This window comes from Trichomycterus rosablanca, chromosome 14, assembly GCF_030014385.1.
Source record: "Trichomycterus rosablanca isolate fTriRos1 chromosome 14, fTriRos1.hap1, whole genome shotgun sequence".
NCBI lineage: Eukaryota > Metazoa > Chordata > Actinopteri > Siluriformes > Trichomycteridae > Trichomycterus > Trichomycterus rosablanca.
Window position 1 is genome coordinate 29,063,791 of NC_086001.1, and position 26,643 is coordinate 29,090,433.

The following is a 26,643-nucleotide window of genomic DNA, read 5'->3' on the forward strand; positions in this document are numbered from 1 at the left end:
TAACGACAAGCAAGACGTGTCTCATTCAAAAACGCATTCTAGCCAGCGGGTTAGAATCTCGACGACCCGTTAATCTTAACTGGTGTTGCAGTTACATTTTGGAGCTAAGTTCCATTTTAATTGGTACATCAGTTATATTCGGGTGCCTTTTTAAACTATTCTTGTGTAGTCTGCTTTATAATATTACGAGATTTCCATGTGGATTTATAGCAAGGCAGTTTAAACAACTAGCTAATTCATGTTTGTCTATCTTGTAGTTTATCATTCAACACTGAAATGTGAATTTACTGAACCTTGCACTGTGGCCGATTTTTTTAATGTGTGATTACTACAATTTTATTGCAGACTTGGATGTCATGTTTTTTTTTCTCCGGTCAACTTAATTCATACGTGTACATCCATTTCTGCCATTTAGGACTGTAACACATTTTAAAAAAGTTGGGATGGGGCAGTTTAGGGCTAGTAATGAGGTAAAATAAATAATGATATGATTTGAAACAGGTGATGCGAACAGGTGACTGTAATCATAATTTGGAATCTTTTAATTATGTTAATGCACTGTAGAGGGTAAACTTAAACTGGCAATTATCTGCCTATCTTTGCTTTGTGAAGGACTAGACCTTTCCTGGATGTTGCTTTTGTACCAAATCATGATTAGTCACGTCTTTCAAATCACCTCATTAGTAAATTTTTACCTTTTTACTAGCTCTAAATGGCCCGGTGTCAACTTTTTTTTTTTTTTTTTTTTTTTTTTTTAAATATGTTGCATGCCTGAATGTCAGAAATTCATGTATATTTATGAATAAAATTATGTTGGCCAGAGAAAACATACAATTTCATTCTGTTTGCAATAATAGAAGTCAAATTACATTTTAGAAAGCTTTCTTTTTTATTTGCATTTTCCACATTTTGTAACTTAATGCATTGTGTTTGAATGACTGAAGTGTAATGTTTTGACATTTTTTAGGATGCTGATGAAGAGCAGATGTTCAGCAGTATTGCTACTGGGATCCTCATAGTGGCGTGTGATGAAGGAGGGCACCTGCTTGTTTCTACACATACTGTCTATTTTATCAGCTCCACTTACCATATAAAAGCACTTTGTAGTTCTACAATTATTGACTGTAGTCCATCTGTTTCTCTACATGCTTTTTTTATACTTTCATACTGCTTTCACTCTGTTCTTCAATGGTCAGGACCACTACAGAGCAGGTATTATTTGGGTGGTGGATTATTCTCAGCACTGCAGTGACACTGACATGGTGGTGGTGTGTTAGTGTGTGTTGTGCTGGTATGAGTGGGTCAGACACAGCAGCACTGCTGAAGTTTTAAAATGCCGTGTCCACTCACTGTCCACTCCATTAGACACAACAACACTTAGTTGGTCCACCTTGTAGATGTAAAGTCAGAGATGATCGCTCATCTATTGCTGCTGTTTGAGTCGGTCATCTTCTAGACCTTCATCAGCGGTCACAGGACGCTGCCCATGGGGCACTGTTGGCTGGATGTTTTTGGTTGGTGGACTATTCTCAGTCCAGCAGTGACAGTGAGGTGTTTAAAAACTCCAGCAGCGCTGCTGTGTCTGACTCACTCATACCAGCACAACACACACTAACACACCACCATCATGTCAGTGTCACTGCAGTGCTGAGATTGATCCACCACCCAAATAATACCTGCTCTGTAGTGGTCCTGGGAGTCCTGACCATTGAAGAACTGCATGACAGGGGGCTAACAAAGCATGCAGAGAAACAGATGGACTATTCACCAGAATTGATTTGTTTTCCACTTTAAAGTTTGAAGTTTAAGTATAGTGTGCAATCAAGCAAATGTTTTTAAGATTTATATTTGCATAACTTGGAGCTTTGTGAGTTGCTGTCAAAATGTTGTCACTTTTTTTACACAGTTTTGTGAAACTGTTTTGTGCTGCTTTTTTCCAATAAATAAGATTTGATACCATTGATTTGATGTCATTTGGATTTTTTTGCAGTTGTAATATCAGTGCCTTCTTAATTTAGAATATTTTGGGTATAAAGCCAGTATAATATGCATATTTTGATGAGTGACAACAACTTTATCATTGCAATAAACTTAAACAAGCAAGTTAGATCAGTTGTGCAATAGTTAATTTGACTTAAAAAGTTAAGTTACAGGTGCAGTACATTTTGAGTGTCAGGTACTTATGATATGTCTGTTGAACTTAAAGACATGAGTTTGTTCAACTCAATACAGTATTACACATTACTTAAAAAACTGAGTTTCGAAAACTTAATTCATTTGAGGCAACGAATTGCCTCAAATTATTTGAGTAAACTCAACTTATTAGGGTTTACAGTGTACCAGGGACATCATGTGCAGCGTAGATATTTATTTATACGCACACCTTTATGGCTCAAACAATGTGTGCATTGCTTTTCTGTTTAATACATGGTACTGGAATGCACCATACGGCAATTGATTTCACAACATACAGAGGTAGAAATTCCTGCTGGTAATGTCCTGCTAACAGATAACAGACTGATATATCAGATGTCTTGTAATGCTGATGTATTCGCAAATCAGAGCTGTTTTGAGCTTATATTAGGTGGCATACAAACATGTGTAAACAGGTATGGCACTTCTGTGTAATACATATGCAGCAGGCCAACATTTTTGGACTAAACTCATTAAAGATTTGTAATATTTAAATCTGTGAATAAAATGCATGAGTGCAAAAAGGTGATAATGCCAATTGGTCTGGTTTACCATTGATGCAGGGGCGCATATTGGGACTTTAGAGACAATAGAGTGCAGAAATATAGGGTGTGTGCTGTGTGTGACTGTTAAGCTGCTAAAATTTGGTATCAAGCAAGAACAGAGAAAAATTCTACTTAGAAAAAATGCACTAATTAGTGTCCTTGGTTTCTCAATTTCATATAGAAATTAATAAAGAAATTCTGTAGTTAGTCCGAGATCTGAAGTGTGACAGGAAATTTTATACTTTATTAGTTATTTGCATTAAACTCATAAGTTATTTGCTTATTTATTGCTTTCTTAGATCAATAGACCACTGAAGTCGTGCGTCATTCTGTAGTCCTCATTATGCCCATATTTGGAAACCTGGGTCTAAGCGCGATTTCCAATGGGAAAAATTAACAGGGTTTTCAGAAAATCAACTGTAACGCATCCTGTGCTAAATAAACATGTTCAGAACCCATTACGTTTTGTCCCGTGTACATTTTTCTCCTGTACATCACAAGTTCAAGATCACAAATTCAAAGTTCAGAGTTTGGTCAGACCATAACAAGGCTTAGTTTCCCACCACCTTTGTGGCACATGTAATCTAGCCGTATTGAGACTTTCCAGCCTGTAGTGGAATTACTTAGGAAAAGGTAACTCACAGGTTTGCTGGGATAAACGTTGGGGGTGGGCTGAACAGTGTGTTATCTGCAATCATTTGCATGACAAGAGGACAGATAGCGCTCTAATGGTTGTGTAGAAGGAGGGGTTTGTCCTCAGAATCTCAGATTTTCAGTCAAGCTAGTGCTAAACCACCAGCGTATTCACACAGGAAAGACACCGTATAACTGCACGGAGTGTGGAAAGAGTTTTACTCAAAGTAGTGCCCTTAAAGTACACCAGCGTGTTCACACAGGAGAGAAGCCGTATCACTGCTCAGAGAGTGGAAAGATTTTGCTCATGAAAAGAATCTCAAACGGCATCAGCGTATTCACATAGAAAAACTACATCACTGTTAAGAGTGTGGGAAGTATTTTATTGCATATTATGTTCTCCAACAACACCAGCGCATTCACACAGGAGAGAAGTCATATCACCGTTCCTTGTCTGAGGAGAACTTTAGTGAAAGGAATATTCTTTAAGTACACCACACCAGCGCATTCACATAAGAGGATGACCCATATTGCTGCTTATAGTGCGGATGAAATTTGACTGGAAGCAGCATTTTTAATAGACACCAGTACGGTCACACAGAAGTTACTGTGACTGAAGTCGTCTTGAAAAACACCAGCGCATTCAGAGGAGAAATTAAAATGATACTCCACTACTGCATGTACAGAAAAAGCTACAGTGGGGTCAAAAAGTATTTAGTCAGCCACTGATTGTGCAAGTTCTCCTACTTAGAAAGATGAGAGAGGTCTGTAATTTTCATCATAGGTACACTTCAACTATGAGAGACAAAATGAGAAAAAAAAAATCCAGGAAATCACATTGTAGGATTTTTAAAGAATTTATTTGTAAATTATGGTGGAAAATAAGTATTTGGTCACCCACAAACAAGCAAGATTTCTGGCTCTCACAGACCTGTAACTTCTTCTTTAAGAAGCTCTTCTGTCCTCCACTCATTACCTGTATTAATGGCACCTGTTTGACCTCGTTATCTGTATAAAAGACACCTGTCCACAGCCTCAAACAGTCAGACTCCAAACTCAACCATGGCCAAGACCAAAGAGCTGTCGAAGGACACCAGGAAGACCTGCACCAGGCTGGGAAGAGTGAATCTACAATAGGCAAGCAGGTTGGTGTGAATAAATCAACTGTGGGAGCAATTGTAAGAAAATGGAAGACATACAAGACCATTGATAATCTCCCTTGGGGTCAAGATCTCATCCCGTGGGGTCAAAATGATCATGAGAACGGTGAGCAAAAATCCCAGAACTACACAGAGGGACCTGATGAATGACCTGCAGAGAGCTGGGACCAAAGTAACAAAGGCTACCATCAGTAACACACTACACCGAGAGGGACTCCAATCCTGCAGTGCCAGGCGTGTCCCCCTGCTCAAGCCAGTACATGTCCAGGCCCGTCTGAAGTTTGCCAGAGAGCTTATGGATGATCCAGAAGAGGATTGGGAGAATATCATGTGGTCAGATGAAACCAAAATGGAACTTTTTGGTAAAAATTCAACTCGTCGTATTTGGAGGAAGAAGAAGAACCCAAGAACACCATACCTACTGTGAAGCATGGGGGTGGAAACATCATGCTTTGGGGCTGTTTTTCTGCAAAGGGGACAGGACGACTGATCCGTGTTAAGGGAAGAATGAACGGGGCCATGTATCGTGAGATTTTAAGCCAAAACCTCCTTCCATCAGTGAGAGCATTGAAGATGGAACGTGGCTGGGTCTTCCAGCATGACAATGATCCCAAACACACCGCTCGGGCAACGAAGGAGTGGCTCCGTAAAAAGCATTTCAAGGTCCTGGAGTGGCCTAGCCAGTCTCCAGACCTCAACCCCATAGAAAATTTGTGGAGTCCGTGTTGCCCAGCGACAGCCCCAAAACATCACTGCTCTAGAGGAGATCTGCATGGAGGAATGGGCGAAAATACCAGCTACAGTGTGTGCAAACCTGGTGAAGACTTACAGGAAACGTTTGACCTCTGTCATTGCCAACAAAGGTCATGTTACAAAGTATTGAGTTGAACTTTTGTTATTGACCAAATACTTATTTTCCACCATAATTTACAAATAAATTCTTTAAAAATCCTACAATGTGATTTCCTGGATGTTTTTTTTCTCATTTTGTCTCTCATAGTTGAAGTGTACCTATGATGAAAATTACAGACCTCTCTCATCTTTCTAAGCAGGAGAACCTGCACAATCAGTGGCTGACTAAATACTTTTTGGCCCCACTGTATTTATATAGGTTTTTTGTGTGTTCTCTAATCCCAGCTCCCTAACCATTAACTTAGTTTCGAGCTATCTCACCATTAAAATTCAACTAAGTTTAGGCATAGGCTCACATTTCTCACGCAGACACAGACTATATAAGCCTGCTTATATACCTAATAAATTGGAAGACTTATTATAAGTGTTTTCTCATATTCAGTAAACGACACTGGAGTAGAAGATCTGAGCAGCAAGATTTTCTTCAAAAGAACTTGATGTTCTAACAGGGTCTGGAACAACCACCCGGATATTTGAACGGTTTAATCTAAGCTACAATCCCTGTGTAGCAGTAAGATGCTGCTGTGGAATTACAGCTTTGATGTATTAAGTTCTCTTGTGCTGTCCTATAGCCGTTGATCTTTCAGTCAGGTGAAGTTTACAAAAGAAAAAAACTTGTGATTGGGTCTTTAATAGCCAAGTGTATGTTTCAAGGAGCATTTTGTCTGTGACATTAAAAACAAAGCACGAATAAGACACACTCTGTGAATGAGCTGTGAGATTTGGTTTACGAGAGCGACGCCTTAGCCCATGGCCATGGCAGCACAGCAAAGAAAGGTCACACACTGAAATATGTCCCTGTGCAAAAGTAACAACTGGATGCAGGGGATTGAACCCTGGACCTCATACATGCAAAGCATGCACTCTACCACTGAGCTACATCCCCTTTTGTAACGTGGCAGGATTGCTGTGGCTCGATAGCGCTATTGTAGAGAATAAGACCGACAGGAAAGACATGGTCCCTAATTAAAAAGCTACTGAATGGAGATGCTGGGGCTTGAACCCAGGACCTTATACATGCGAAGCACACGCTCTACCATTGAGCTACATCCCCTACTTGTGCTTTTAGGGTAAACCTCCAACAGGTACGAGAGTCTTTGCAAAAAGAGAAGCAGAAAGAGGAGCAAGAATCTCTAACCTCTATCAAGTGAGGGATTGCAGATTTAACAGCACACTTGCATAGTCTTCTGTGGTAGCGGTTAAGAACTGGCTCTCTCAACCGGTTGGCTACAAAAGACATTAAACACTCGGTTAACAAGCTCCATCATGTCATGCAAGCCAATAGAAACTCCTGTACCTTTGCTCAGTCAGCTGGGTGAAGTTTAAAACAGGCTTGTGATTGAGTCTGACTAAGTACCTGGATATTTCAAGGGATGTGACACTCTGGAGCTCATACAGGCACGGCATGCAGTACCTCTAAGCTGCCATCCCTATGTAGAGGAAATGTGCTGGTGTGGAAGCACAGCATTAATGTGGTAAATAAGACCTGCAAGGGAAAATAGGAAATAAGTTGTGTTTCTTAAATTAGCCTAGAGGGAATGTGAACTAGAGCATATTGGTCATGTTTTAAAACAAGAGCATGCATGTTAAAGGCACGAACGGGGATTGAACCCGTGATCTTCGGTTTACGAGACCGACGCCTTACCTCTCCAGGTAGCTGGCAGAAAGTTGAAAAAATGTTCTTGTGCAAAAGTAACAACTGGAAGCTGAGCACATTCTTAAAGTCCAAGAGTAACAAGCAGAACGCCAGCTTGACAGTGATACAGAAGTTATCTGAGGAAATATTTGTCTGTAGGTGAGTTTTTAAAAATGATGGGACACATCATGTCTGCACTGAATTAATTACAAACTAATGTAGTGAAACGTTTTATTTGTGGTTCGAATGTAATCGGTAGCTAAATATCTGAACAATGTTAATGCTAATAATAATAATAATAAAAACAATGGTGCTGTGGCTTTACTTTGTTAATCATTCCTAACTTACATCAGTGTGTTAGACGGGGAGATTCTGAAATGCCGATTATTCCGTATCTTTGAGTGAACGATGCGCTTTTACAAAACGTTTGCATCTGCGCATTAATGTGTTTAACCGCTGATGTAATTTACAAGCGCAGATTCGCCAAACCTGCTGCAGTCTGTCACACCTCACATTATTTAGCTAAAAAATTCTTGTCGTTTTATCTTGTAATAACGAGTAACAAATTCGCATACAGCAAATGTATCGGAGTAAAAGTACACAATTTCTTTAGGAAATGTAGTGGAGTAAAAGTGAAAGTTGCCGAATTTTTTTATACTCCAGTAAAGTACAGATACTCCAAAAAACTACTTAAGTACTGTAACGAAGTATTATTACTTCGTTACTATACACCACTGTAAACCTCCAACGAGTACGAGAGTCTTTGCAAAAAGAGAAGCAGAACCAGGAGCAAGAATCTCTAGTCTCTGTCAAGTGAGGGATTGCAGATTTAACAGTGTATCACAAAAGTGAGTACACCCCTCACATTTCTGCAAATATTTCATTATATCTTTTCATGGGACAACACTATAGACATGAAACTTGGATATAACTTAGAGTAGTCAGTGTACAGCTTGTACAGCAGTGTAGATTTACTGTCTTCTGAAAATAACTCAACACACAGCCATTAATGTCTAAATAGCTGGCAACATAAGTGAGTACACCCCACAGTGAACATGTCCAAATTGTGCCCAAATGTGTCGTTGTCCCTCCCTGGTGTCATGTGTCAAGGTCCCAGGTGTAAATGGGGAGCATGGCTGTTAAATTTGGTGTTTTGGGTACAATTCTCTCATACTGGCCACTGGATATTCAACATGGCACCTCATGGCAAAGAACTCTCTGAGGATGTGAGAAATAGAATTGTTGCTCTCCACAAAGATGGCCTGGGCTATAAGAAGATTGCTAACACCCTGAAACTGAGCTACAGCATGGTGGCCAAGGTCATACAGCGGTTTTCCAGGACAGGTTCCACTCGGAACAGGCTTCGCCAGGGTCGACCAAAGAAGTTGAGTCCACGTGTTCGGCGTCATATCCAGAGGTTGGCTTTAAAAAATAGACACATGAGTGCTGCCAGCATTGCTGCAGAGGTTGAAGACGTGGGAGGTCAGCCTGTCAGTGCTCAGACCATACACCGCACACTGCATCAACTCGGTCTGCATGGACGTCATCCCAGAAGGAAGCTGACGCACAAGAAAGCCCGCAAACAGTTTGCTGAAGACAAGCAGTCCAAGAACATGGATTACTGGAATGCCATGTGGTCTGACGAGACCAAGATAAGCTTGTTTGGCTCAGATGGTGTCCAGCATGTGTGGCGGCGCCCTGGTGAGAAGTACCAAGACAACTGTATCTTGCCTACAGTCAAGCATGGTGGTGGTAGCATCATGGTCTTGGGCTGCATGAGTGTTGCTGGCACTGGGGAGCTGCAGTTCATTGAGGGAAACATGAATTCCAACATGTACTGTGACATTCTGAAACAGAGCATGATCCCCTCCCTTCGAAAACTGGAGGGAATCATGGTGTCTAAGATCCACCAGCTCCGTGATGTCATCATGGAGGAGTGGAAGAGGATTCCAGTAGCAACCTGTGCAGCTCTGGTGAATTCCATGCCCAGGAGGGTTAAGGCAGTGCTGGATAATAATGGTGGTCACACAAAATATTGACACTTTGGGCACAATTTGGACATGTTCACTGTGGGGTGTACTCACTTATGTTGCAGCTATTTAGACATTAATGGCTGTGTGTTGAGTTATTTTCAGAAGACAGTAAATCTACACTGCTATACAAGTTGTACACTGACTACTCTAAGTTATATTCAAGTTTTATTTCTATAGTGTTGTCCCATGAAAAGATATAATAAAATATTTGCAGAAATGTGAGGGGTGTACTCACTTTTGTGATACACTGTATGTGTTTAAAACTTCAATATTAGGTGGTGCTTAGCCTTTAACCATAGCACCTACAGTATTTATATAGGTTTTTTGTGTGTTCTCTAATCCCAGCTCCCTAACCATTAACTTAGCTTTGGGCTATCTCACCATTAAAATTCAACTAAGTTTAGGCATAGGCTCACATTTCTCACGCAGACACAGACTAAATAAGCCTGCTTCATATACCTAATAAATTGGAAGACTCATTATAAGTGTGTGTGTGTGTTTAAGTCTCTCCCAGTGTACACTTAAGAATTCAAAGGCTTGTTTTCTCATATTCAGTAAACGACACTGGAGTAGAAGATCTGAGCAGCAAGATTTTCTTCAAAAGAACTTGATGTTCTAACAGGGTCTGAAACAACTACCCGGATATTTAAATGGCTTAATCTGAGTTACAATCCCTGTGTAGCAGTAAGATGCTGCTGTGCAATTACAGCTTTGATGTATTAAATTCTCTTGTGCTGTCCTATAGCCGTTTCAGTCAGGTGAAGTTTACAAAAGAAAAAACTTGTGATTGGGTCTTTAACGGCCAAGTGTATGTTTTAAGGAGCGTTTTGTCTGTGACATTAAAAACAAAGTACGAATAAGACACACTCTGGGAATGAGCCGTGAGCTTTGGTTTACGAGAGCCACGCCTTGCCCATGGCAGTGGTAGCACAGCAAAGAAAGGTCACACACTGAAAAATGTCCCTGTGCAAAAGTAACAACAGGATGCAGGGGATTGAACCCTGGACCTCATACACGCAAAGCATGCACTCTACCACTGAGCTACATCCCCTTTTGTGACACAGCAGGATTGCTGTGGCTCGATAGCTCTATTGTAGAGAATAAGACCACGAGGCAAGACATGGTAAAACGCTTTTGACTGGAGATGCTGGGGCTTGAACCCAGGATCTCATACATGCAAAGCATGCGCTCTACCACTGAGCTAAATCCCCGACTTGTGCTTCTCAGGGTAAACCTCCAACGGGTACGAGAGTCTTTGCAAAAAGAGAAGCAGAACCATGTGCAGGAAAATACATTAAACACTCAGTTAACAAGCTTTTAACCTGCTTTCACCCTTGTCTGTTTTAATCTTTACCTAACTAATTGAGCAAAAGGGCCAGGGGTTTGGTCACTTTTGGCCAGCCTTCTCTGGCCTTCTCTAACTAGCAGGTACTATTGACCTCACTTGTTTGTTAGTTTAAGTCCAAAAATGGGTGTGGCCCATACGGGGATCGAACCGGCAACCTTGGCGTCATTAGCACCACGCACTAACCAACTGAGCTAACCGGCCAGTGTACAAGGGCAGGGCATATACCCACATACCCGATTCTACACTGACAGCCCTTCAGTTATGGAGCTGCCACACAGAAACGATGGAGAGCTTTACTGTTGATGAGCAGAACAGATCTTCGTGTGAGAGGACTGAGGTTCATGTATTTTTCTTTTAAGAATAAATAAAAGCTGATGCTTTTAACCTCATACTTTCCTAATACTTTTATTCTACATGGTCTTAATTTCTTTTAGTCCTCTGCCATGTGCAGTGCAAGAATTTACTAAATTACACAGCAGTTCCCTTTTTTATTGACAAAATTGACAAAATTGTATTGATAAAATTGATTGTAACCATTTATAAAGATGATGCCACGTTCATTAGGTGAAATGAAGCCAGAATTAAAGATGGTAGAAGAACAGGGTGGTATTCTTACTTTCAGTGATTAAATTACTCAGGTTAGAAAGTCCTGATACACAGAACATGCTCACCTGACTCTCAGCCATGCTAGCTTTAATCATTAAAGTGGGTGTGACCCTGATTCTGAATCATTCTCGTACCCGTCTGATTCCTGCTGATTTAGACGGATTAAACTGGTGTTACAGAGACGAGAACTGAACCCCTCCCCTCCCGGAGTATAGTGGTAATGATAATTCACCTCACTCTCGACTGTTTCTTCTTCTCTCTCAGTCAGGTTCTGAATGGCGCTGATCCACGCCCGTCTACCTGCCTCACAGTCGGCCTGGAACGTACAGCTCCTGTACACACACGGTGATAGATACAGATTATATAGGATGCAGACAGATAGACAGTTTGAGTAGATAGATAAACAGAAAGATAGACAGACATTCAGACAGACAGATGGATAGACAGATAGATAAATAGTCTGTCTATCTACCTGTCTGTCTGTCTATTGATCATCTGTCTGTCTATCTCTAATGATAATAGATCTGGACTTACCTTGTGTGCGTGACCACCCGGAAGCAGAAGCGTCGCCCGGCGTCCTCGCAGCTCTGGACCGAACAGCGCTGCAGGTCTTCCGCCAGTACCGTGAAGTCACGCTGGGGGAATAGAACGTAAAACCTTCTTATTTATACAGTCGATTATAAAAACGCCGGTGAAATCGTCCCAGACTTAAACATGACGGGGCGGTTTGGGACACAGCCCGGCACAGAAGTCGACCTCTGCTGTGATGCGCCCAAAAGATGAGGGTGCATTATGGGTCCAGGAGAGAGCTGATTTAGATCATGTAAAGTCATGTGACCTACCTTAAAGCTCTTCTTGTAGAGAAGCTGATTGTTGTGTATGATGAACCACCGCCTGCAGAGATCAAACGCATCGTTTATATATATATATAATATTGAGTGTATAAATCCTAATATAAACACTAAGCATCAGTTTACAGACCTGTTCCAGGTTTTAAACACACTCCTGGTCCTCTTAAACAGAAACCCCTCCATCAGGAGCGCTTCCTCTGCCTCCGCACCTCCCCCGTGACCCGGGTCGCCCCCGGAGGACGCCCGGGGAGGCGCCCCGCAACACAGCACACGCAGAAACCTCTCTCAGAGAAGCAGCCATCGTAAATGAGGAGAAAATCAAAATGCTGCTCCTGAAGAGCACAGGTCCACATTGTGATGTCACAGCGTTCGAAGAGAGCAGAGTGAATTTACCTTTACCATATATGGGCATGACTGGATTTATGTGACTGCACATATACTGACTTGATTTCCACTGTGGGACGGCTTCTGAAGGGTTTGCATGTTCTCCTCATGTCTTGGGGGTAATGGGGTACCCTAGGTATAAGTGTGTGTGTGACACACCCTGGTACTGACACACCCCCATACTATGACACACCCTGGTACTGGTACTGACACAACCTATGCCATGACACACCCTGGTACTGACACACCCCCATACCATGACACACCCTTGTACTGACACACCCCCATACCATGACACACCCTGGTACTGACACCCCCCCATACCATGACACACCCTGGTACTGACACACCCCCATACCATGAAACACCCTGGTACTGAGTGTGTGAGTGTGTGTGTGTGTGTGTGTGTGTGTGTGTGTGTGTGGTGTGTGTGGTGTAAAGTGTCTGAATACGTTTGGTTACAGTATGTATACTGACTGTGGTGCAGTAACAGATAGAGGTGCAGTATAAGGGTAACAGTGAGTGTCAGTATGTTGGGTGTGCAGTATAGTGCAGTGAATGTGCAGTATGAATTACATTTGGGTTCATTAGAAATGATCAGGATTATATTCAGAGATCTTAGAACCTCATCACATTCATGCACGTGTCTTTCTTTTACAGATTAAGTGTTTTGGTTTTTCTGGAGGTACGACTGGAAAGGAAACTGTAACAAACGACCTGGTAAATCATCATGGGTAAGTTTTTTAAATTATTATTTAAACTGAATTCACTCATTAAGTCTCCTCTCCTACAGCCGAGACGAACTTGAGACCACACACAACAGAAGGCGATGAAGACAATGGAGGGAGAGACGACAAAAACGAAGATGCCGGTCCGGTATCTTAGCAAGGCTAAAGAGCTCCTTACAGACCACCGCTACCGAGTCTGTTTGTCATGAACGTCAGGTCACTTTCAAATGATGGATGAACTGAGACTAAGTTTAACATCACAAACATCTATACAGAAAACGTGTATGATGATAATCACAGAATCTTGGCTTAATCCAGGTGTGGATCCAAACGTCCAAAACGTTGTCTCTGACAAGTGTGAGATCTTTTTAATGCCCCTCACATTCAGGTCAGAAACATGCCATTATTTCAATTTGCCAAACTTAATTACACTTCTGTAAACGTAAGCAAGTCATGTGACTCGTGTGCACCATCCAATGAAACATCTGTGCGTGAGTCTCTGTGGTGCAATTGGTTAGCGTGTTCGGCTGTTAACCGAAAGGTTGGTGGTTCAAGCCCACCCAGGGACGAGTGCCTTTTATTGCCCAACCTGCCTGTTGATCAAACGGATATGAGACACAACAACAATGTGTAGTCCCACAGAATAGTGGAAATAAGTAACTGATAACATCCAGTAAACAACAATAATACAAGCACGAATATTCTCCTGATAATCACCGGAAACCGACTGTACAAAGTGGAAGAACTTTCTTTTGGTTTCAGTAGATGTTAAACGAAGACACTCGCCCAACATGGGGCTCGAACTTACGACCCTGAGATTAAGAGTCTCATGCTCTACCGACTGAGCTAGCCGGGCTTAAGCAACATGTCAGAACAGACAGCTCATCGATCAGAGCATCAGAGAGATGTAGGTTTAATTCACTAACATCACGACCAGATTAAGAACTAATTCACAGTTTACAAACAAACACAATTCAGAATAAGTAACAGAAACAGACACAGACTTACTGTCGCTGTATTGTATTATATTATAGTGTTAAATTGTAGCCTATTTTATTGAGATTATGCTTTAATGCTGTATTTTCTTACATTTATTTAATCCAGCACAATGGTTAAACTGCACAACCCAACAAGTTAAAATAACCCATCATGTGTTCTGTCCAATATTTACACAGTGCTGGTTGCCAAATAACATTTTCACCTGCATTCAGACTTTTCTTTCCTGTATACCAAAAACAGTAGCCACTGCAGGTCTACAACATGTTACAAAAACACTTGGGACACTTTATTTTTGCTTTCTTTATCTTGCCGGTGTCACGTTGTATTGAAACTAAAATAAATAAATAAAAACGTAAAATTTTAAATCAAGTGTTTAGGTTCATTCATCATCTTAACACATATTACAAACTAATCAAGCTCGTCAGATTTCAGACATTGTTCACGTAAACAAAAATCTCAAGGTGATTCATTTATTCATAGACGGTGCTGTTTATGGTTTTACACTTAAAAACATGAACAGTTAAAAAATAACAACAAACACAACAACAACAATTTAATAATAATGTCACAAATCTGTACCCAAGTAACAAGCTGTAATTTATCTAGCACCACTAGATGGGAACGATCTCTGTACAACATTTTGAACTTCACTTTAAAAGTCAGTTCAGTGTGTTTTACTGTAGTAAGAATAGCTCCACATGTTTTATATTTATATGTTTGATACTGTTTTACTCCACATGTTTTATATGTAGTGTTTATGGTATTTAAGCTGGATGGATAGATGGAAGTTAACATGTTAACACTTCAGACTTTACTTTTACATCTCAGATTTTTAAACGTACGTGATTGATATAATTCTGAGGTATTTTAGAAGTTTTAGGCAGTAAATAAAAGTAATTTTAGTTAAACATTGCCACCCAAGTATCAAAAAAACAAACTATGCCACTGTTGGAAAACTGCACTGAGTTAAGTTTAGGACCCAGTTGGCCGGTAGATGGCGCTGTAAACAATGTTTTGTCTTTTGGTACTACAATTCAGCATAGAGCAGTCATATGTGGAACACTATTCTCTACTCAGCATTGATAACAGTGTTTTTACCTAAATAAAACCAGGTTCCACCGAGATTTGAACTCGGATCACTGGATTCAAAGTCCAGAGTGCTAAACATTACACCAAGGAACCACACAGTGAGGTCTTACTTAAGCCCAAAAGTTAATAATTAGTCATTTAAGAGCAAGTTGGCTGTTAGATGGCGCTGTAAACAATGATTAGCGATTATATTTTGGGATGGAGCAGTCACATGTGGAACACTATAACACTACTAGTGCTATTATGATATTAAAGCTGGATGAATGGATGGAAATGAACATGTCATTTAAGGTGACTCTAAACTAGCACAAGCAATTGTGATGCTCTGTTGTACTGCACATGAGCTGAATGCTACCATCCTGAAACTGCTAAGGTTTCTCAATCTTGGACCTCACACCGGGCCCCAAATAAAAGCAGTAAGGTCCCACCGAGATGTGAACTCAGATCGCAGGATTCAGAGTCCAGAGTGCTAACCATTACACCATGGAACCCTGACACCATGAAAACTAAACGTAATGATTCACCATTTGCTAAGTAAATAAAGCAAAAATACACAACTTCAGACTTGAACATCTCAAGTGATTTAAACTTACGTGATTGATATAATTGACTGAAATCAATTGAAAAAAATGAGGTAATTTAGATGTTTTAAACACTAAATAAAAGTAATTTTAGTTAAACATTGCCACCCAAGTATCAAAATCACAACAAAAAGTTCCACTGTTGAAAAATTGCAGTAAGTTCAAGACGCAGTAGGTCGGTAGATGGCGCTGTAAACAATGACTTGCCACTTTGTGTTCTAATTTGGCATAGAGCATTTACATTTTACATTTTCAGCATTTAGCAAACGCTTTTATCCAAAGCGACTTACACAATGAGCAATTGAGGGTTAAGGGCCTTGCTCAGGGACCCAACAGTGGCAACTTGGTGGTGGCGGGGCTTGAACCGGCAACCTTCTGTTTACTAGTCCAGTACCTTAACCACTGAGCTATCACTGGCCCTAGAGCAGTCATATGTGGAACACTATTGTCTTCTCATCATTGATAACTGTGTTTTTACCTAAATAAAGCCAGGTTCCACCGAGATTTGAACTCGGATTGCTGGATTCAGAGTCCAGAGTGCTAACCATTACACCATGGAACCACAAAAGAAATGTTTTGTAATGAAGAATTGAGCACAAAGGTTAATAATTACACCATTAACTCCACATGTTTTATGTAGTGTTTATGGTATTTGAGCTGGATGGATAGATGGAAGTTAACATGTCAGACATCCCAAGTTGCAAAAACTCATTTCAGGGAGCTACAAAAAAAGCTAAAAACCCTCTCGCACACAGCAAAGTATATGGGTGATAACAGAACTTTTAGGAGCTGGTAACTGAGCTACTAAACTAACAGTTCGCGTCACAAACACATTAATGTGTACTACATAGTGCACCAGATAGTGTGAAAGATAATTGATTTATAATCCCTACATAGTGCACTAGATTGTATATTAAAAAAGAAGTTATGTTTTTTACTTAGTGCACTAAATAGTGTACTAGATAATAGACTTTTGTTTCTTACATAATGCTTTAGGTAGCGTATTAGTTAACAGATTTAGGTTCCCTACATAGTGCACTAAATTGTATATCAGATAACGGATTTATGTTCCCTACATAGTGCACTAGATAGTATTTTAGATATGAATTTATGTTCCCTACACAGTGCACTAGATTGTATATTAGATCACGGATTTATGTTTCCTACATAGTGGACTAGATAGTGTATTAGATAACGCATTCATGTTCACTACAGAGTGCACTAGAAAGAATAACTAGATGATGATTTGTGTTTCTTGCATAGTGCACTAGATTGTATATCAGATAACGGATTTAATATGCAATCGGGAAAAAGTCTGTGTCGCCTGCGTGTGTGTGTGTGTGTGTGCGTTCTTGGCCGCTTATTTTAGATTCCGGGAGATTTTATGTGACTTGCGGGCATCAGGGAGCCGCTATGTATATGCGGAAGGCTTCCGGAACTGACATGTAATCTAAGGTGACTCTTAGGTTTATTCGCTGCTGTTGGCTTATAAAGTTCTACTAAACAAACTGGCTCGTATTTTGGCACTGATATACCTTCCTGAATGGTGATATGCTTGGTTTACACTACTAGCACAAACAGTTGTGGTCTACACCCCACAAGCGCTCTGTTGTACTGCACATGCGCTGAACGCTACCATCCTGAAAGTGCTAATGTTTCTAAACCTTGAAACTCACACCGGCTCCCAAATGAAACTTGCCATTTGCTAAATAAATAAAGCTGAAAAAGAAAAATACACACACACACAACTTTAGACTTTAACATCTCAGATTTTTTAAACTGACGGGATTCATATAATTCTAAAATAATGTAGATTTAGGCAGTACATTTTAACTATTCTTTTGCTAAACATTGCCACCCAAGTATCAAAATCACAACAAAACGCCGCACTATTAATAACTGCACAGAGTTAAGTCTTATAGTTTAACACCTGCCGAAGTTTAGTGCCTCCTGAAGAACGAAGAGACATTTTGTTGAACGGCTCTTTAAAAGGAACCGAGCCAAAATATCCGGCACCCTTCAAAAAGCCATAATTCCCATCACTAATATACAGGGGTTGGACAAAATAACTGAAACACCTGTCATTTTAGTGTGGTAGGTTTCATGGCTAAATTGGACCAGTCTGGTGGCCAATCTTCATTAATTGCACATTGCACCAGTAAGAGCAGAGTGTGAAGGTTCAATTAGCAGGGTAAGAGCACAGTTTTGCTCAAAATATTGCAATGCACACAACATTATGGGTGACATACCAGAGTTCAAAAGAGGACAAATTGTTGGTGCACGTCTTGCTGGCGCATCTGTGACCAAGACAGCAAGTCTTTGTGATGTATCAAGAGCCACGGTATCCAGGGTAATGTCAGCATACCACCAAGAAGGACAAACCACATCCAACAGGATTAACTGTGGACGCAAGAGGAAGCTGTCTGAAAGGGATGTTCGGGTGCTAACCCGGATTGTATCCAAAAAACATAAAACCACGGCTGCCCAAATCACGGCAGAATTAAATGTGCACCTCAACTCTCCTGTTTCCACCAGAACTGTCCGTCGGGAGCTCCACAGGGTCAATATACACGGCCGGGCTGCTATAGCCAAACCTTTGGTCACTCGTGCCAATGCCAAACGTCGGTTTCAATGGTGCAAGGAGCGCAAATCTTGGGCTGTGGACAATGTGAAACATGTATTGTTCTCTGATGAGTCCACCTTTACTGTTTTCCCCACATCCGGGAGAGTTACGGTGTGGAGAAGCCCCAAAGAAGCGTACCACCCAGACTGTTGCATGCCCAGAGTGAAGCATGGGGGTGGATCAGTGATGGTTTGGGCTGCCATATCATGGCATTCCCTTGGCCCAATACTTGTGCTAGATGGGCGCGTCACTGCCAAGGACTACCGAACCATTCTGGAGGACCATGTGCATCCAATGGCAGTGCCGTGTATCAGGATGACAATGCACCAATACACACAGCAAGACTGGTGAAAGATTGGTTTGATGAACATGAAAGTGAAGTTGAACATCTCCCATGGCCTGCACAGTCACCAGATCTAAATATTATTGAGCCACTTTGGGGTGTTTTGGAGAAACGTTTTCCTCCACCAGCATCACGTAGTGACCTGGCCACTATCCTGCAAGAAGAATGGCTTAAAATCCCTCTGACCACTGTGCAGGACTTGTATATGTCATTTCCAAGATGAATTGACGCTGTATTGGCTCCAAAAGGAGGCCCTACACCATACTAATACATTATTGTGGTCTAAAACCAGGTGTTTCAGTTATTTTGTCCAACCCCTGTATATACACACACACACACACACCTAATTAATGTGTGCCATATGTGGTTCTGTGATGAGAAATATAGGTGGTACTTGGAAGTTTTGGTTTGATAATGGGTGGTACTTGGTCTAAAAAGTTTGAGAATAGGATATAGGATATATAGGATATATACTGTAGGTTATGTAGGATATAGGATATTTTGACTAGGGCTGTATGTATGATGCATCATCAAACTGTTATACATTATTTATTCTATTTTGTATTAGATGAGATGGTTTGTCTCTGTATTGACCCGCAATTCATTTTTAAATGACACCTAACGATAGTGATCCGACGCTTTTTACTATAAAATGTTGACTTCATCAAAAAGAATCGACTCCCTCAGCTTCAAATTGCTCATTGCTGAGTACCATCAACTTAGTGAATAGACTCTTTCGAGTCTATTCCTGTCGTTCAACTTAAAGAACCGGATTAAAGAATCAACTCATTTGATTCATTTGAACACGCAGACTCACTCGCTCTCCCGCTGTGAGCTTCTCAAACTGAACTGCGTCTTTCTGTACATGAGGAAGAATTCTATGTAGAGATCTCAAATAACATGAACCTGAAGGTGTGAACTTACATTGTAGAAAAGAAAAACAAGCAAGTCCTACAAGCACAAATATCCACCTGATAAGTCACCGGAGACCGGCTATACAAAATGGAAAAACGTTCTTTTGGTTTCTGTAGATGTTAAATGAAGATACTCGCCCAACATGGGGCTGGAACCCACGACCCTGAGATTAAGAGTCTCATGCGCTACCGACTGAGCTAGTCAGGCTTAAGCAGCAGGTCAGAACAGACAGCTTATCAGTCAGACCATCAGAGAGATGTAGGTTTAATTCAATCACAGTTTACACACAAACACAAATAAACAACAGAAACAGACACAGACTTACTGTCACTTTTAAACTACTACCTTGACTTGTGTTGAGTTCTGAGATTTGCAGTATGATGTTGTTTGGTATTTGTTGGTGATGAAAAGAAGGCTGGTCTATAGAATCCACAATTAATGCCAGCTTCAGTGGTTAGACAGTTTGAAAAAGTATTATGGGATGGTCTGTACTAAAATAACACATTACACATCCCTAAATGTTTTAAATGTTGAATCAACATGTTTTTTTTCTGTTATATCTTAATTAAAAACAAATATTGTAAGATATATCCACTTTGCATTGCACAGGAGACACCCCCCCCCACCACCGCTGTTAAAAAAGTAGATAGATAGATAGATAGATAGATAGATAGATAGATAGATAGATAGATAGATAGATAGATAGATAGATAGATCGATTTATTAATCCCAGAGGGAAAGTCAAGTATTACAACAGCTCAGGGTACAATAGAAAAAAGTAAATAAAAGACTCAGTTAAAAATTAATAATTAAATAGGCTAAAGGTGCATAAGAATAATAATAAGTATGTATTGCAGTACAATGTTGGTAGAAATAAATATATACACAATGTCAATAATAATAAAAAAAGTGTTTTGGCATTAAATGTCCAGGTGTGCAATGATATAAACAGAGTGACAGATTATGCTTCAAAAGTTTGGTATTAAGTAAGTAAAGTAATAAGTAACCTTTACTCTGAGTACATTTTAAATTAGTTACTTTTTACTTGAGTAGATTTTTAGACAAGTAATTTTACTTGTACTTAATTAAAAAATAATTAAAGCAATCAATGCTAAGTGTAATAATTGATATATTATGATATCACTGATAGCTGACCCCAGAATTCCAGTACAATAACAATGCAAAGTGTAGTAATTGTTATCTCAGCAAAAAATGGATGCTTTTTGTTAAAATGTAACAACATGCCTGAGGAAAATGTCGATATCCTCAATAACAGGCATGAACTGCACTTAGCAATCAGTGCTAAGTGTAATTAATGATATAATATCTATATGGAGACTTTTTTAACCAATGAAAACAAAACCATGAAAAATGTTGATGTTCTTATTATACCAAATATATTTTACCTTAGTGCCATACGTGAGCTGAACAATGTCAGTTTACTCACTCCTATGTGGACTTTGTGGGACTTATGTTGATTCCAGCATACAGACCGCTCACCAGTTGCTACAAACCAGAACTAATACAGGTAAAGACCTGCCTAGCGATAGCCTTCTCTGCTCTTCAGTACACTGACTGGGAGGTGTTTTTATTCATCTAAAAACAGGACAGAAGCTTTCAGGAATCAATAATGAGACCAAGGATTAAGGTTCAATATGTAGATATTTTATTAGCAAACAAGCAATAACAAGCAAAATACATAAATGACACATAAATGAACATAACAATACAAATTCTAGACTGGATAGGTGGCCATTTGTCCAGACTGTAGCAACTGCTCAAGTATATGAAAACATCAGATTGTACAAAACTGATTGTACCAAGTTATATAAGCCAAACAATGAAAACGTGTGAAACACAAGTTATATAAGTAATATCTGTGCCAACATATATTTATATATATATATATATATATATATATATATTTATTTATGGGCGCCTTTGAAAACTCTTAAGGACACCTTACAATACAAAACATCCGTACATAATTAACGACACAGATTAAGGGTAGGCGAGTTTACAGAAATACGTTTTAGGGCATGTTTTGAAACTAGGAATTTAATCAATGGTGTGAATGTCAGGAGGGAGAGAGTTCCAGAGACGTGGGGCAGAGTAGCTAAAAGCTCTAGCTGCCATATGAGGTAGACCAAAAAGGAGAGAGTTACAATAATCAAATCGAGATGTGACCAGGGCATGAACAAGAACATCAGCACTTCTAGGAGAAAGGAATGGACGTAGACGATTTATGTTACGTAAATGGAAATAAGCAGATCGTGAAAATGAAAGATTGTGAGTGGAAGGAGAAACGACTGAGTTCTTCATCATCACTGAGAATTTGTTAGATTTAGAGAGAGGAGATTTTCTACCTATAAGAGGAATTTTAGTTTTATCAGCATTTAATTTGAGAAAATTGTAAGAGAACCATGTTCTTAATTCTATTAGACAATCAGAGAGAGATGGATGAGGAAGAGTAGCCGTGAGCACAGTGGACAGGTATAGTTCGGTGTCGTTCGCATAACAATAAAATTGAATGTTGTATTTTCTAAAGATACGTCCAATGGGAAGCAGGTAAATTAAAAACAGTATAGGCCTCAAGACAGAGCCCTGAGGGACACCACTAGTAACATTTACATTTTCAGCATTTAGCAGACGCTTTTATCCAAAGCGACTTACACAATGAGCAATTGAGGGTTAAGGGCCTTGCTCAGGGACCCAACAGTGGCAACTTGGTGGTGGCGGGGCTTAAACCGGCAACCTTTTGTTTACTAGTCCAGTACCTTAACCACTGAGCTATCACTGTCCAGGAGTAACAGGAGTAACAGGAGTTAATGTGAACATACTGTACATGTCTAGAAATGTATGAAGAAAACCAATCAAGCACAGCATCACTAAGACCAATATATGCTAGCCGATCCAATACCTTTTATTTTCAATTCACTTCCACTATTAATTGATAGCATTCACTTACATCAGGCTCTAAACCTCCTGCTTCTACCCACCATTCACTCCACTATAGATAATCACATTATTTCCCAGTAATAGTTTAACCTAAAGATTTATACTTTTATTATTACTGTTTACTTATTAATGTTTACTGTGTAATTAATTACCTATTAATTACACAGTATAATTCATTCATTGCTAACCATTTCTCCCCAACACTCACTCACTCACTATATTTTATATTTTTATATTTTAGCTTGTTTGGTACAATCTGATGAGTCACACTTGTGTCTAAGTGCTGAAAAATAAGCAAAGCAGCTCCAACACTGTGAGCATCATTTCTGTAAAATGTGAATGCGCTGATGTTTTTTGAGATTACTCAGTTGATTAACCCCTTGGCTGTCCAGTCTATTTTTGTGCATTTTCCGTCTGAAGGGCATACCCAAATTTTAATGCTGTTTATTCACAAAGTACATATGATTTAAGGAAATTTATGGTTTAATGTGACTGAAAACCCCATAAAGTATCAGTAGAAACTGCTAAAGGTCATAATGATATTTTACCATGTTGCAATGATGATAAAAACGATTTTTACATTTTTTGTTTTAGTCCAAAGTTTTAGTGAGTATAAGTATGCATAAATATGCATAAGTATGGGCAAGCAGGCAGTAGCCTAGTGGTTAAGGTACTGGACTAGTAACCAGAAGGTTGCTGGTTCAAGCCCCACCACTGCTAGGTTGCTGCTGTTGGGCTCTTGAGCAAGGCCCTTAACCCTCAATTGCTCACACTGTATACTGTAATGTAAGTCGCTTTGGATAAAAGCGTCTGCTAAATGCTGAAAATGTAAATGTAAGTATGAATATAGGTCTGGTATAACATTGCCAACACATCATGTCTGTGACCAAAGTTGTTTACTACCACCATACCAAATTTTTTTTGATGATCACCCATACTGATCTGGAGTTATACAAGTTGGAGTAACAACAGTCCATATCGGCCTCTCCAAATGTGCCCAAAACCTCTCCAAAACCTTCCAATAGGGAAAAACAAGCTATATTGCAAAAATAAATGATCTGTATTTTATGGTGACAACATAATTAATTTAGGTTCAGATCTACATACCTTAGTGAAAATAATAATTGCATGACCCTGACATATCCTCTCCAAATGTCCTTTTAGCCTCTCCAAATGTTATTTTAGCTTTTCTACATGCTTTTTTTTTTAGCCTTTTTACACTAGAAACAACCTCTGAATTCAATATAATGAATTGTATTTAGGTACCTATGTTACAAACGTTTTATAAACATGTTTTCCAAAAATAAAACACAACAATTGAATGATTAGCAAAACAAATTTTTTTGAAAAATACAATCAACTCAAAACTATTTACAATGTCTATTTACATTTTACAAATATTTACAGGTTTTTGTGGTGCCCCATATTGTGCCATTTGTAAAAACAGTTTCTTTTGGCCACAACGCACAATGGCACATCGCACTTTGTGCAGTACACTGGTGTCTTCACAGGGTTGCCAGACCTTTTGCACATGGCACATTTTCGCCTGCCAGCTGAACTGTCATCGCTGTAAAATGCTGGCAGGCATTGTTTTGTTTCACCTGAGGGTCCTGCAGCAGACTCATCCTGGGTGGTGTCCCCTGAAAAGGCCACAAGCTCCGACATCAGTTTCTCTCTAAAGAGTTTCTGAGTTAGAGCCTCTTGTGCATTTGTTTTTGATATTTGCTGATGTAAAATAAAACTATTTACAATCCCAATGTCAATGAAATGGTAAAATAATGTCTCGTACCACTTGACTGTCTTGTGTAAGGCATTGTGATATGAAATCAAGGTGTCCGACAAATCAACTCCTCCCATGTGCCTGTTGTAATCCTTGACCGCTGCAGGAACTGGAACATTCACTTTATTCCTAACCCCCTCCTGATTTTTTACTCTCCTCATCACTGTGTCACCATCATATGCCTTGTGCATTGTGGAGCACATCACCACCTCCCTTGTGTCCATCCACTTTACAAAAAGAAGTTGTCCACGTCTGTGCCAGCGGATGGTTCCTCTCTTTGCCTGCCTGGTGAGATCATTGATTTTTGTTTTTGGATACCCCTTCCGGTTGGTACGGATGGTACCACAAGCAAGAGTCTCCTTCTTCAGGAGATCCAAATAGAGCATGGGGCTTGTGTAATAATGGTCAGTGTAGAGGTGGTACCCCTTGCCAAGAAGGGCAAAATCCATGAGGGACATAACTGAGTCATAGCTCAGTCCCTGGCCTGAGCAAACGGATTGCTTGCCTTCATAAATAAAAAAATTCCAAGTGTAACCTGTGGTTGAATCAGCCAGAACAAACATTTTGTAGCTCCATTTTGTTGGCTTTGCCTTCATGTATTGTTTCAGGCCAGTTCTTGCTTTAGAGATGCAGATTAGAAGATTCTTGCTTTCAATCGAAATGTCCTTGTCCGGCTGAAAATATGTCCGGCATGCTGTCAGCAACTCTGTATACAGTGGCTTCAATTTGAAAAGTTTGTCATATGTTGAGGTTCCCTTTCTCCTTGTGTTATCTTCGTCCTCTTTTAGGTCACACAGATGCAGGTTACTAGAGATTGCCAAAAATCTTTTGCCCGTCATCACTTTTGCGGTGTAATGAAGGCGGTAATATTCCTTTCCAGACCAGTAGTCTGCAACAGATTTTAGTTTCACAATCCCCATGTATATTACCAATGCAATAAATTTGTAGAATTCTCTAACACTGAGAGGAATCCATTTGTAAGATGGATTTGCAGCTGCTCTGATCTCAGCATACTTATTGGTGTTATCTACAATAGTCTTCACCACAGATATACTGAAAAACAGCTGAAACAACTGCAGTGGGGAATATACAGTGTTCGATAGAAGCTGTAGCCCTGGAGGTCGCTTTGGCAAAAATTTTGGAATGCTGGGTGCCTCATCAACATCAGTGATGTCATGCCAAACATCATCTTCATCTTCGGTTGTAGAAACACTGCCTGGCCTTTTTGTTTGTGCAGGAACTCGGTGAGAACGTCCTCTTGATTGCCTCTTCGCACGTGTTGCTGATGACCTGGTCTTCTGTATTGTTGGGAGGTGGGTGGATGAAGTACTTGGCACCACTTCGACAGACGTTACAGTACTTTCTGGATCTGTGTGAATGGTCCTTGATGTGGATTCAGGGTGGGGTGGGGAAGAATGCCTCTTTCTCTTAGTCTGAGCAGCTGGCACCCAGTCATCACCTGAATCCTCAGAATTGCTATTATAAAACACAAAAAGAAAAATACAACATAAGTTTTTGTAATAAATGCACAGCTGTAACAAAATTATATATAATAAACTTGGAAACAACAGTATAGTCTTTTAAAAGTTATAAAAGTTGGAAAACAATAATTTGATCTTGGCATTTTTACCTTACTACTAAAATAAACTTTTCAATGCAACAACACAAATGTAAATTTGGTATAAAAAAAAAAAAATGTACTTACAAGTCAAGAACAGCATCTTCTCCATGAAGAAAAGCGTCTTCTTCAAACGAATCGTAGTCACTTTCTTCTGATACCTGCAATTCTTCTTCTTCTTCCAGTCGTTCCAATTCAGAAACTACTTCTGCACTTTTAAAACTCTTCTCACACTGTGAGCACTGATCCGGTTTCTCTCCAGTGTGAATGCGCTGGTGTTTTTTGAGTTCACCCTGTATATTAAAACTCTTTCCACACTGTGAGCACTGATACGGTTTCTCTCCAGTGTGAATGCGCTGGTGTTTTTTGAGATCACCCTGTATATTAAAACTCTTTCCACACTGTGAGCACTGATACGGTTTCTCTCCAGTGTGAATGTGCTGGTGTTTTTTCAGATTACCCTGTGTATTAAAACTCTTCCCACATTGTGAGCACTGATACGGTTTCTCTCCTGTGTGAATGCGCTGGTGTATCTTGAGAGCACTCAGGCACCTGAAGTTCTTCCCACACTGTGAGCACTGATTTGGTTTCTTTCCAGTGTGAATGCGCTGGTGTTTTTTTAGATAACTCTGTGTATTTAAACTCTTTCCACGTTGTGAGCACTGATATGTTTTTTTTCCTGTGTGAATGTGCTGGTGTATTTTGAGA

At 39.9% G+C, this 26,643-nt stretch overlaps 1 protein-coding gene and 6 non-coding genes across 7 annotated transcripts; all 7 read right to left on the reverse strand.

Moving 5' to 3' along the window:
* Positions 1–6,255: 6,255 nt before the first annotated feature.
* trnaa-ugc (transfer RNA alanine (anticodon UGC)) lies at positions 6,256–6,329 on the reverse strand. Its single transcript has one exon. It is a non-coding gene; the product is annotated as a tRNA-Ala (tRNA).
* A 96-nt stretch (positions 6,330–6,425) lies between these two features.
* On the reverse strand, positions 6,426–6,497 carry trnaa-cgc (transfer RNA alanine (anticodon CGC)). The gene has a single exon. It is a non-coding gene; the product is annotated as a tRNA-Ala (tRNA).
* A 3,594-nt stretch (positions 6,498–10,091) lies between these two features.
* Positions 10,092–10,163, reverse strand: trnaa-ugc (transfer RNA alanine (anticodon UGC)). The gene has a single exon. It is a non-coding gene; the product is annotated as a tRNA-Ala (tRNA).
* An 88-nt stretch (positions 10,164–10,251) lies between these two features.
* On the reverse strand, positions 10,252–10,323 carry trnaa-ugc (transfer RNA alanine (anticodon UGC)). The gene has a single exon. It is a non-coding gene; the product is annotated as a tRNA-Ala (tRNA).
* A 4,815-nt stretch (positions 10,324–15,138) lies between these two features.
* On the reverse strand, positions 15,139–15,210 carry trnaq-uug (transfer RNA glutamine (anticodon UUG)). Its single transcript has one exon. It is a non-coding gene; the product is annotated as a tRNA-Gln (tRNA).
* A 978-nt stretch (positions 15,211–16,188) lies between these two features.
* On the reverse strand, positions 16,189–16,260 carry trnaq-cug (transfer RNA glutamine (anticodon CUG)). Its single transcript has one exon. It is a non-coding gene; the product is annotated as a tRNA-Gln (tRNA).
* A 7,599-nt stretch (positions 16,261–23,859) lies between these two features.
* LOC134326540 (piggyBac transposable element-derived protein 4-like) lies at positions 23,860–26,244 on the reverse strand. The gene is made up of 2 exons (XM_063008714.1): positions 26,023–26,244; positions 23,860–25,793 (listed from the first exon to the last, which is right to left on the reverse strand). The coding sequence occupies exon 2, from the start codon at positions 25,235–25,237 to the stop codon at positions 23,939–23,941; it is 1,299 nt and encodes a 432-aa protein (XP_062864784.1). The 5' UTR covers positions 25,238–25,793; positions 26,023–26,244; the 3' UTR covers positions 23,860–23,938.
* Positions 26,245–26,643: the final 399 nt, after the last annotated feature.